General features: G+C 49.6%; 4 protein-coding genes across 4 annotated transcripts; 1 reads left to right on the top strand and 3 right to left on the bottom strand.

Moving 5' to 3' along the window:
• Positions 1-264: 264 nt before the first annotated feature.
• Positions 265-2,230, bottom strand: T310_3525 (MFS multidrug transporter; the record flags this gene model as incomplete). Its single annotated transcript, XM_013473604.1, has 3 exons — positions 265-557; positions 633-677; positions 736-2,230. The coding sequence occupies 3 exons, from the start codon at positions 2,228-2,230 to the stop codon at positions 265-267; spliced, it is 1,833 nt and encodes a 610-aa protein (XP_013329058.1).
• Positions 2,231-2,779: 549 nt separating this feature from the next.
• On the top strand, positions 2,780-3,449 carry T310_3524 (uncharacterized protein; the record flags this gene model as incomplete). The annotated part of the gene is made up of 2 exons (XM_013473603.1): positions 2,780-3,307; positions 3,372-3,449. 2 exons carry the CDS (start codon positions 2,780-2,782, stop codon positions 3,447-3,449), a joined length of 606 nt encoding a protein of 201 aa, XP_013329057.1.
• A 1,158-nt stretch (positions 3,450-4,607) lies between these two features.
• On the bottom strand, positions 4,608-5,571 carry T310_3523 (uncharacterized protein; the record flags this gene model as incomplete). The annotated part of the gene is made up of 3 exons (XM_013473602.1): positions 4,608-4,947; positions 5,129-5,402; positions 5,535-5,571. 3 exons carry the CDS (start codon positions 5,569-5,571, stop codon positions 4,608-4,610), a joined length of 651 nt encoding a protein of 216 aa, XP_013329056.1.
• A 3,716-nt stretch (positions 5,572-9,287) lies between these two features.
• On the bottom strand, positions 9,288-10,873 carry T310_3522 (uncharacterized protein; the record flags this gene model as incomplete). Its single annotated transcript, XM_013473601.1, has 2 exons — positions 9,288-10,771; positions 10,828-10,873. 2 exons carry the CDS (start codon positions 10,871-10,873, stop codon positions 9,288-9,290), a joined length of 1,530 nt encoding a protein of 509 aa, XP_013329055.1.
• Positions 10,874-12,268: the final 1,395 nt, after the last annotated feature.

Raw genomic sequence — 12,268 nt, 5'->3', positions numbered from 1 at the left:
TTACAGTAACGTGGGCAAACAAGACAATGTGGGTATCTAATGAAAAAAAAAGATATCCTTTCTCGATTAAGATATTTCATAGCAACCCCTCCACCCGATCCTGCCATTAAGAGAATATGCTGTCTTCTTAACACCGGCTTGAAAGAGAGACAGAAAAAAAGAAAAGAAAAGAAACCTGTTGACAGTGACGAATGCATTGGATCAGGGGTGGTGTTTTGCGTTTTGGCGTATGGCTTGGATTCGTCACTGCAGCCGTGTGCAACTTCAGACTTCTTCAACCTGAGAGTTGCGGCGCGAATTAACCCGGGAGTTTCCACGCGAAGCAACATAGCTGTTCGTGCGACTGCCCATAGCCTGGCGGAGGCGCAAGTTCTGCTGGGAGCGGGCAAACGAATTGGCGCGTGACCCGGTCGGCAACCGTGACAGGCGGCGACCTTGAGCATCGGTCTCGGCCCGGAGTTCGGACAGTTGCTGAGCGAAGGGTGACCTCTTGCGAAGAGTTGGTCCGAAGTAGTAAATGAAATAAACAGCCGCAACCAGAACAAACGAAATGCAGACTATTGAATCGGGATGGGTCAGCGACCATGATCTGCTAAGAACCCATGGCACAATCAATCAACAGGGCAACTTACAGAGAATCGTCGAGGCGTATTCAATGTGCCACTTTCCGCCAATGTCTATGAACAGTCTCGTCAGCTTTCAGCTTGTTAAATGTAGTCAAGGGGACAAACTCACTCGTGAAGAATGGGGTAGCAGGAATGGTGAGAACACCCGCAAGGAAGTCGCGAGACCATCCGTTTCCACCGGTGGCCGAAGCCGAGTATGGACCGTAGGCGCAGACCATGTAGTCAATGGTGGCCATGTAGATGGAGTAGTTGGCAATTCCCACAATGGCAGAGAAGATCATGGTTCCGATCCAGTGGACTGGGGGTCCCACACTCGTCCAAGCAAATCCGATGAGGCCAATGGGGAGACATGGGGCGGTCCACAAAAGCCACCACAAGCGAGACTCATATTGAGCCATCTCGTCGTCCGGCTTTTCCCGTCGCTCCCTGATGTTGCGCTTGATCGCGGGGAAAAAGGAGAACCAAGCGATAAGGTATCCGACCAGGATAGGAATGAAGGCGAGACCCAAAGCAACATCAGAGAATCCCCATTGGGCATACACGAGAGAGAATGATTGAATGAACATAAAGATCAAGGCATCGCTGAACCCGCTCAAGAGAGATAGTGTGAGCACGATAGGTTCCGTTAGGAACATTTTAAAGGGGCGGATCCATGTGAGCAGGATCTCCTTCATAGAGAAGCGATCCTTGAATGGGACAAGCTCATTGGGGCCGTAAATGTTGGGATTTTTCCCTGACTTGCGCATCTTTTTCGCAATGTTATCCATCATTACTGTGGAACGGGTTTCGGGGACAAGAAAGAGATGAAGCAGCTGAACGAAACCGCCGAAGATGAGCTGGATCCAAATACACCAGCGCCATTGAAGGTACTGCTGGCAAAAGCCTCCCACGACAGGACCCAGGACAGAGCCTCCAACAGACGAGAACACAACGAAGGCCACGGCGTATTGTTGGCTATCAGCCTCCCACATATCGGCAATCATTCCGAGGGTGACTGAACCACCAGCAGACGATAGACCACCCAATGCACGGCCAACCATGATTGAGGCGAAGTTAGGTGCCAAAGCGACAGGGAGCTGCCACACATTGACTAAGAACAAACTAGCCTGCAGGATTGGCTTGCGGCCTAATTCTTCGCTCCAGGGCGCCCAGAGTTCACAGCCAAACGCATAGAGGACTAGGAAGATCATGGCTCCACAACGTGCCGCCTGCTCAGAGACATGAAATTCCTCTGCAATGCCACCAAGAGCATTCGAGTAAAGACTGGTGTTGAAGTTCATGGAGATCTGGACCAAGAAGATGACAGTCAAGATCATCCATTTTTTCCAGGTAGGAAAGGAATAACCGAGTTGGTCATAGCACTCCTCCTCGGTGAGTTCTTGCTTGTCGAGTTCGGGAGACTGTTCAACCTCGTGGGTCGTCGTGGCATTGCCCGGCCAATGAGGGTGACGCTGATTACCATCAGCTGCCACCCCCTTCTCTGCTCCATCCGCGTTGACGGTGGTCAGGTCAGCCTGCGTGGCTGAGGAGGTTTCAGAATCACGCGGCTTCTCATTGACGCCGACAGGGGCAGTCGTCGCATCAGTATCAGATGCGGATGCCATCGTGGGGAATCGATATCGATCACGATCACGATCAAGCACAGAGAGAAGAAGTAGAACAAGAGCGCCAGTAGAGACAAGAGCGATGAGCTAGGGACGTCTTGTAGAGGATGGGGAGAAGAAGAAAGAGAAAGAAAAGGTGGCGATGGTGTGGGGAAGAAGTAGTTGCTTGGATCACTTGTGCAGTGCAGCACACAGGAGTCTGAGATGGTGAAGGAAGAAGGTATCGAAGGCCTACGCGAAGAGCGCGGTGAAGAGAGGACGCGGGAGAGAAAACAGAGGCGGGGTGTGGTCTGCGAGAAACAGTGACGCAGTTGACAAAAGAGGAAGGATCAACTCTGGCAGAAGAGGCACACCACCACAGCTGGATTCTCTGCTGGCTGTCTGCGGCCTACGTTCTTCACTGGTCATGCAGACGGGAGACACAGGGAGCAAGAAGACAGAGGCGCGAGTAGTGGGCAGCAGGGCGCTCAAATACAATTCAATGCCGCATCCGACACGGGCAGAGTCCGGAGAACGGCCATACTACATCGAGCCAGCCCGGGGACGCCCATGGGAAGGGCCGGGGCCCCCGCGAGCGAGCAAGCACGACTCCTGCTCAAACAGGCAAGTCTGGCAGCACGGTCTGGAGTCTTAGCAAGGGGCGAGGCTGGCGGGAAATTCCCAGGCGAGCCCGCGTGCCGCCCTGGGGGCGTCCTTTTCCACAATTCCACTCGCGAGCAGCGCTCCCATTGGGCTCAGAGGCAGGGCGAGCGAACGGTGAGCAGGGCAGCTCCGCCGATTGCAGCAGTTACGGCGTATTACACGGTAATCTCTGTAATTGGGATTACAGCATATCCGCCGGCCGGTGGTTGGCCAGGGACTCGGCGGCCTCAGGCCCACAGCCCGGCGACGCTGGCCCCCGAGCCTGCCTTGGCCCTTCCTCTCCGAGCGAACCTAACGGCCTCGCTAGCAGTCGACTTGTCATCGGCCACGGCTTCACGGCGGAGCCAGCGTCATCGTTCCCCAGCAGGTCCTCCACGCCCGCGAATCGATTCCCCCGCTGGGGTTGTCGAGCTCACAGTCGCCCGATGCCCACTGGTGAGTCGGCCCGACTGAGCTGATCTTTGCTGCGCTCGCAAACTCTGATGCCACGAAATAACAGGATCAGCCCACCTGCGACAACCTGTCTCCCTCCGATAATCCCGCATCGCCATCAAACCCGCCACACGGCTCAGAATAAAAAATTTTTTCAGACAAAGAAACGTTCTCGAAGACCAAAGAATCACCACACTGGGCATCGAATCTGTTGCCAGCCATCCGTCTTGAGAAATTGGTTGCCCGCGTGATCAGCGTCTGGAATGTCCGAATGCGGTCGCCAAGTCACCCGCAGGCACCAGCGGCCATCTCGTTTTCTTCTTCAACGTGCCTGTATTGTCGTGCATGCTGCTAAGAGCGTCAATACCCCACCAGATTAGATAGTCCTATCAGCAGATGGTGGTCAACGCAGCGGACCCATGGTTGTGGTCTGACTGTCTGGGGTTTGGGGGAATGAACAAGAAAGGCTGCCCGGACTGCACCGGCGTGCAAGAGGGGAGATGACGGTGTTGTCGGCACGGTGACGTTACACTTGCTGGCCGCTCTGATCGGGCTTGCCCACAGCTCGGCAGCCCGATCGTCTGTCGGCCGCTGCAAGTGACGGCATCAACAGGGATCGTCCTGTGGCGAACTCGGCTGGCGCTAACTTATCCCCACCCTACTCCGTAAAATGAACGGACTACGGACGATACAGGAACCATTTTTTTTCTCGCTTGTTTACGCCGTCTACAGAGTAATTACACCGCGGCCATCGAGCGGGCTGTGATTTGGCCGAGAAGTCGTACAGAGACGAATGACAGTCGGATCCCCGCAGGCGATGGCAATAACCCGAGGATGAGGGAGCTTGTCCGAGATGAGGTGATAGTCAGCATGGATCAAGGATGATGGAGAGTGGGAAACAGGGTTAGCCCTGGTTGAATGGCAGAATTCTACGCCGAGGCCAGCAGCCTACAGCGACAGACATTCATAACAGTGATGAACCTTAATCACCGACTCGCGACGGAGCACTCTGTACTGGTCTCCAGTTCTCACGTCGGGAATCCTCTAACCAGGATTTCCCTGCGGAGTCGGTATGGAGCAGTCATGCTTGTAATCGCCCTGTTCCCGACACCGTTGCAGAGCCGGACGATTAAAAAAATGGGGACGCTAGTCGAGGTCAAGCCAATGAGTTTGCTTTGCCCAGAGTGGTGTAAGTCATCTCCATGGCCTCCATCGCCTCCAATTCCCATTGTCCATTGAACAATGTTCATTGTCTGTTTTGAACAGATTGTGTGTCGTTGACAGCGGCTGGGCAGTTACACAGTCAGCCCACTGGGTCCCACAAAGTTTTATTTCTAATTAACCATGTCCCTGATGGCGGCCTTGCATGCCGACCTCCAACACCCTCATCGGCAACGTCCTCACTGTAAACCACAATCTTCAGGATAGGTTGGGGATCCCACGGGGTAATGGAGGAGGAACTTTCGTGGACACACGGCTCCAGAACACCTCTCTGACCGTTTGGAACCACATTACGGAGGTTATCTCCCCGGTCAGATCCGAATGGATGGATAGTCGAGCTACCGCGGAAGGCGACAGAGCAACCTAAATGGAAAACAGAAGCATGACGCCAGTCACTTGAGAGTTGCAGATTAAGCATACCCCTATGTTGTTTCGCAACAGAGTTGCGATGAATCCCTAGCCTGTCGATACGATACAGGCTCCGTACGTATCTTTTGTACCAGGTTCGGATCTGGAACTAACTTCAACTGCTTCTTGTCAAAAGTCCAGCAGACCATCTCCAAGAGTAAACCTGGCGTGGCAATGGAATCTCTCAGCCTCTACTCTCTGTATTGGTTTTCAACACTTTTCCATCCAATGGCGGTTAGAGGGATTTTTTTTTCCCCTTGCTTGCCGACAGAAAGCTTATGTATGACAGTGAGGAATGGGAAAGTGGAGGATTGGTATTTGACAATATTCCAGTCTGATAACTCTGGCCTGATTCTGGACTCAGTCTGGGCTACCCCAGATCGTCTCGTCCCACTGATCGAAAGATCGAACCCGTTTCTAGCCCCATGTCGCGGGCAAGTCCATATGCACATGCATGACATTACACCCCCTGGATTCGAATTAGATGGCGCAGGCTACGCTGCGGCTGTGGCGAAGCCAGCCTCAGAATCTACGCGCTGTAGACCTTGCGTTCTTCCTGCAATCAACACCTTTCTGTGAACGGAAGAAGCCGCTTACATACCAGACGTCGCACCATTGCTTGTCCTTTTTTTTTTCATTTTGTTCCAAAGATGGCAAACGTTGCTCGACTTGCGGTTGTGAAAACTGTGGCGTTTGGTATATATGCACTGCTGGTCATTACAGAACAGACCACAGATTCCGACTACTTTATGCAAGCACGGGTTCGGGTCTGGGTCCGCCATCTGGTGTGACTTTTTTTTTACCCTCTTTGTTCTTTATCCAATCGATGCCCAAGACCAAGACTCGGAAGATTGGGGGTGCTTTCCGATCCTATTCCCATATTTGTTATATTGAGTAACTACTGACAAATAATTTTTTGCTTACATGGCTGCTTCTCCTGCCAATTGCTCGTGCTGGCATTACTATTGACATGGGCGGTGAATGATGAACGCTGAACGGCCTGTCCCATTACACGCTAGAAGTTTCGTTTTGGCTTCTAGGGTATCTGAAATTCCTCATACCGATCTATGTGCAGGATTAGCCTCATGAGCTACTCATTGCCGAGTATGCGAGCTAGGCAGACGCGTTTCTGATTTGGTCTGCCATCGATGGCAGGTTCATGCAGGCATCTATTCAGCTGGAAGATGGCTTCGATCGGATATTGTCGCCGCTCTCGCTAACAGGTTACAAGTTGGCAGGTTCGCACCGATCTTGGCAGTGAATGAGGCATATTGTGTCTGCTCGCAACATGCAACGTCTTTCGCAGTCCAGACTAAAACAGGAAGCAGGCAGACAAGCGATGACACCATATGTAAGCCGACGTTGGGCTGTTGGGCCGCTGTGCTGTTCATACTACGTAGACAGTTGCAGTGGCATGATTACTCCGGCATACGCATGAGGAATAACTTAGCGACCAGCCAAGAGAAATCCCTCTTACGACCACCTGAAATCACTCACTGGGTGTGTTAAGCGACGACAGAAGCTATAGACCCTTGGCGTGGAATCAAATGTCGAAAATCGGAGGGAAAAGATTTTTTTTTTCCTCCATAGACGACCAAATGCCAATGATCGCATAATAGGCCGATGCCTAACCTGACGAAGTAAGCCCATGTGTTCATATTCCCCATTGATCTTAGTACCGAGAAATTTAGTCTGCTGGAACGGCCCGTGGCCGCTCTTACGACCTGCCAAATCTTTATATGCGGAGGAGAACATTCCGTAGCATCTTGTACTAATTATTAAACATGACCTAGGATGGATCAGCGCTAGCTAAAAGAAATCAAACGAGTAGACAAATCTGGGGCAAGCATGACGGGGCTGATTCAGGCTACGCTGACGCCCCTAGACCCCTACTATTAGGACAGACTACGCAGTTGCAGTACGGAGTATTAGTCTGTACGGGATGGCTGACGGGATGGCGCCGCACTGACCCCAGATGATCTTCGCCGACACGGAGTCTGCTGCACTCCGTATGAAGTCAAGTTTCAGTGTGCTCAGTCCAACATGGCAACAGCCATCCGACGATCGGATGATCGGCATACAAGAACGGATTCAGCGATCGAGTCTGCATCCATAGACATTCGGGTTCGGAAGAGTTCGTTTTCGGATGAAAAATGGGGCCAGTATGGAGTAGGGAGAACTGTGAGCTGAGAGTCATTTTTGCTGTTGGTCTGGCTGGGGTGTAGTTTTCTTTTCTTTTCTTTTCTCCTCCTTTGTGGGCTAAGTGCTGACATTATCGTGTTATCGATATCAGACATTATCTACGAACTACTTCCCCATTCCCGGTTCTCCATACTCCATACTTTCACAAGGAGTAACTAAGGATCATACCCCATGGAGACCCAAAAAGTTAGGACTTGGAAACTGGACTTAGAACTCAGGGGAGAGTCGACTGAGACAAAAAAAATTTATGGCCCCCAGTTACAGCCTTACGTACGGAGACTCGGAGAGCAAATCCTAAAACCGGGGGTGCTGGGGTAGTCGGAACTACGGGAGCATTAGCTCTGTCGATCCCGGGCAATCCGTCAAATCATCAGCCGCAGGAACAAGAATAGAAACACACCGTAGCAACACCAAGAATCCTTCTAGAAAAAAAAACATGACTATGTGCGTCACTCTGGCGAGAATCACAATATACCTCGTTTACTACGGAGTATACTGCGTTCTTTTTTTTCCCATCTCTCTCTTCTTTTCCCTAAAAAGAGAACATACAGATAGATGTACTCAGTCCGTACCGCACCGTCGGCTGTATGTAACTTACGAAGGAGTTACGTAACATGTAAAGTAACGAATCTAATGTATGCATGTACTCCGTACATGTACGTAGAATGTAATTAGCATGTGGTTGACTTCAGTAACAACAAGAATAAATAATAAACCGAAGCAAGGGGTGTTGTGCAGAAAAGGCCGCAATAATGCGGCAATACTTAGAGCACATGCGATGCGAGTTGATAACCCAGCAGCCACGCAAGCCACGCGAGAGATTTAATCCACTTACTCGGTACGGAGATGCACTTTTAAGGGATAAAAAGTTGGCTGAGACTTCCATCAAGGGGTTTTGGTTTGGATTTGTGGCGTCTGCTGTGGCTTGTCGTGGCGGATGAACTTGATCGACGGGCTTGTTTCTTATTCATCCTGATGAATCTCATTCTCTCTCGATCAAGTGCTTTTTCTTCTTTCTTGCCGTAGGCATCAACAGGATATATACTGTTCAGTAGAGTACTACTGATCGACCAATTGATCGATCGAGCAAGCAAGCGAGATATCTATTACATAATTGGTGGATCTACAGCATGTGGCATTCGCGATGCGATGCAATGCCACGTCTGTCTGTCTGTCTTGTTTGCTTGCCCCCTTCACCTCTCTCGTGATTGATTGACGCAAGGGATAAGAGTCGGGTCTAGACAGACTGTAAAACAGTAAAAGAGTAATCCAGACCAGGCCAGACAAGAAAAGACAAGAAAGTCTAGACGACGCAAAAAGAGACATTCATGTCCAGATCGAGACTGGTCCGTCGGTGATTATTACCCTACATACTAAATAGTTATATAGGGATGAGAAAGGAGAACTCATGTTTCAGAATAATTTTTTTAAAGGAAAAATCCATGATGCAAAGACAGGAGAATATGAAAATGGGAATGATCAGCGAGTCCTAAGCAAGTAGGCACGTGAAACTACCTACATGTGTGTACTGTACATACAGTACATACTTAGGTAACCCACGTGCGTATCTGTCTGTGTTGGTGCTGTGCTATGCCAGCTGAGCTGGTTTACTTACTGAGAAGTTGGTCCTATTAATTAATTATATAGGAAAAGAACTGGTATGATGTGATATGTTTGGGACCATATGCAAAGGAAAGCAAAGGGAACTACTGCAAAGTATATATAATGGAAAGGAGACGTCTACTTGTGGTTATCGGTGCATGGAATGTGTAAACTTTGGTAGTCAAGTAAAAGCACAGGACTATACATACAAACATATTATAACAGTACTATATAGCTTGCATCTGAACTTCTTCAAGTAGAACAAACACATCTGGGGTATCATATCACATTACATCAAGAAAGTATCAAAACAAACCCAACCCAACCAAACACCAAACCAAGACTGAAAGTCTGGAAACAAACAGCAACACGCAGACAAAAAGGTTTCGTGTCGTGGATAAGAATCGACATTGCAAAAAAAAAACATAACTTTAACCCCCAAGGTAATTCCATTCTATACATTGACCGATATCGCCTTCGCTGCTGAAGAAAATTGTGCATACATCTTTCCCTGTTTTGTCTGTCTTGTCCCATTGCAGTCCTCTTCTCGTCAATACTCAGCACCTGCCTCGATTGATTCATCAAGCCAATCGTCAGGACAAGAATGCGGATACGATTGAGAGGAACGACAAGGCAGTAACTCAATGTATTTGCTGGTGTGATACTCGATGAAATCGGGGCAAGAATCGTATCCGTCGATGTCTGACTCGTCCTCGTCACAGCCATAGTCAGAATCGGCGATAAGTAAGAACCGTGGCCTCTTCGCCTCATCAAGCCGATGATCGGCAGCATTGCCAGGATAACCAAATAGCCAGTCGACATCATCGTCGTCGCTGTAGCCGTAGTACCGACGCTTAGCACGCTCAGCTTCAAATGAGGCCCTCATGTCCATCACAATTTGGGAGGCAAAGTTGCCATGAAACGCACGGACACGATGGGCAAAGACATATGGGTAAGAGGGCTCTACCACAGTGCACATGGCAAGAGGATTGCGCCAGGCATGTTCCAAGCTAAGAGTGCATGATTCAACTGCCACTTCATCTTCATTCCACTCAGGAAGTGCGGTAACTGCCTCGGTCTCTGTTAGATCATGTTCAGGAGATGAGCGCCGCTCCTGCTTCGTTGAACCGGTGTGATGAACAAGATTCTTCTTCGCATGTCCAGAAGAACCTGCCTCGATATAGTCGTCTGCTGCGGCCACTGTGTCGATTAGCCACTGACTGACGCGACGAGTAGGAGAAGGACAGCCAGGGTGAGAAGGGCTGCGATAAGCACTGAAGTTCATCTTGGCGAATCCCAAACTAGGTGAACATGACTCGACAGCTACCTCATTTCCATCACGTCCGTCTCCCGCCTGACCCGGTTCTCGGTCCTTATCCTCACTGTCGTGACTCTCCATTGTAGTCCGCGAGAGCATAGCAGACCGAATCAGACTCGCCAAGGCGCTCGACGACGAAGTTCTCTCAGAAACCGGACTGTGTCGTCGAGCGGTTTTCTGAACATACGTCGAGCCGACCATTTTGCCCAAAGTGTGCTCCTCCGCTGTGAGAGACTCATGCCAATGACAGCGTCGGTAAACTTTGGGTTTCTGCTTCTGATGCCCTTGAGGACAGTCAACCAGCTTATCGATAAGATTATCCGTAGATGAGTCCTGACTCTGTGGGGCATGCCCGTCTACCAATGCAAACTCCTGCGATCCAAACAATGCCCAGGTCCCATCTGTTGGAAGAGAGTTTGTCTGGTGTTCCTGCTCCTCAGACGGAGGGAGAAAATTGTCTCGTTTGAAGGCAGGCCTCGTCGTCGGTATCAAGTCGTCAGGCCAGACGAGTGCTGGGCGTGCAGGAGGCGGAACGTCACGTCGAGCGCTGGTAAAGGGAATTGGGATTAGAGTGCTCCACTGAGAGCTGACTAAAAACGTCCCGTATAGATCGCTCGTGTTTGTAATACTCATCGTTCTGCTAGCTGCATGGACTGGGGCTTCAGCTGTATCTTCAGCAGGGTGTGCTGCTTTCCGACGAAACCTGTCAGCAAAACCTGTCTCATGTCAACCGATGTCAGAAGAATTCTACAAAGAAAGAATGGTGTATTACCTCGTCTAGCCACCAGCCCAACAAGAGCCTCCCAAAACTTCTTCATGACGACGAGTATACAGCGAGGAGCTGGATACTTGCACTCTCCTAGCATGCTGTGGGGAACGAACGCCTGGACACACAACGTGGACGACGACGATAGAATCAAATCCCAGCTTTCTCAGCAGTCAGATGATATCTTGAGCTGAACACTGTGTTATATAAGTCGATAAACGAGTAACAGAGCTGATGGAAGTGGTATTTGTAAATCGAGGCAATTGGCGTAGGTAGTGTTGAGTGACTAGAAAGGGACTGGTTTGAAAGAAGAAGAATTATTATGCTGCTGCACTGCTAGAGATGCAGCTGTTTTTTGGTCCAGTAAGACAAACAATATGGAAATTTCCATCTGTTTGCGGAATTATACCCATATGACAGCCCATGTTCCTGCAGAAAATCATTGAAAGATGCCATATTAGTACTTTATTTGTCGGGCATTGCCGCCAGAAACTCCCTCTTCTAAGTTTCTTTGAACTCCTATTGTGCTGCTGTGCAGTAATGCAAGCTTTATCCATTGTTGTTCCAACAAAGAGACTGACAGACTTCCATTGTATCGATATAAACTGCCCGGGATGAAAGACCCATTGTAGATCAAGAATGACTGTCATTGGAGTTCTGTGGCAGGAAATGCTGTGAAATTCGGGCTTTTAGAATGAAACTGAAGTAATTAACGCTATCAGAAAGATAATCTGTCTATATAACCTGCCCTATATGCGTCAGAGGGTATTAGAAGTAGAAAGATAGGTTGACAAGGGAAAGGAAGGAGTAGAAGACAAACCAGGACGAGCAAGAAGATCTTGTTCAGCTGATTCGTGTCCATTTTGCCATGAAAGGTGTCATCATCATCCGCATCCTCGGAGATCACTGGAAGAGATGTTCCCAGAGTGGTATTTCCATGTGGATTCGCATATCCCCATCGGAGCAGGCAATTCATCAAATCGGTGTAAATCGGAACGTTGAAATCGTAGAGCTTGGTGAACTGGATCTTGAGCGTTCCATCAAAGTAGCCCTGGAGGACTCGAGCACGAGCTGGTTTCAGAAATGAAATGACAAGTACCTGTTGGTTGCGCACGTCAGTGTTGAATGCCCGCCAATGCAGTCTTCAGAGATCGCGAATAAAAACAGGTGGTACGGAATGAAAGGGGAAAAAATGACAGAAATGGGAAACAAACCGGGAAGATCATATGGAGTCTGGAAGTATGCGACTGTGTCTCTCTTCATTGAAATGCATGTACTGTACCTATGAGTACAACCATGCTGCACCAGAATGCAGGGGAGACCGTCGTGGGAGGTCAGACATCTTGAACAACAATATTTGGCTTTGCCTACTCCGTACACTGTGTCCAATCAGGGAGCACTGATTTGTCTTATTGTCTGATTACAGGTGATAGAGAGTAACCTCTCC

This window comes from Rasamsonia emersonii (assembly GCF_000968595.1).
Source record: "Rasamsonia emersonii CBS 393.64 chromosome Unknown ctg1118621760072, whole genome shotgun sequence".
NCBI classification, from domain to species: Eukaryota; Fungi; Ascomycota; class Eurotiomycetes; order Eurotiales; family Trichocomaceae; genus Rasamsonia; species Rasamsonia emersonii.
This window is presented reverse-complemented; position numbering and strand designations above follow the sequence as displayed.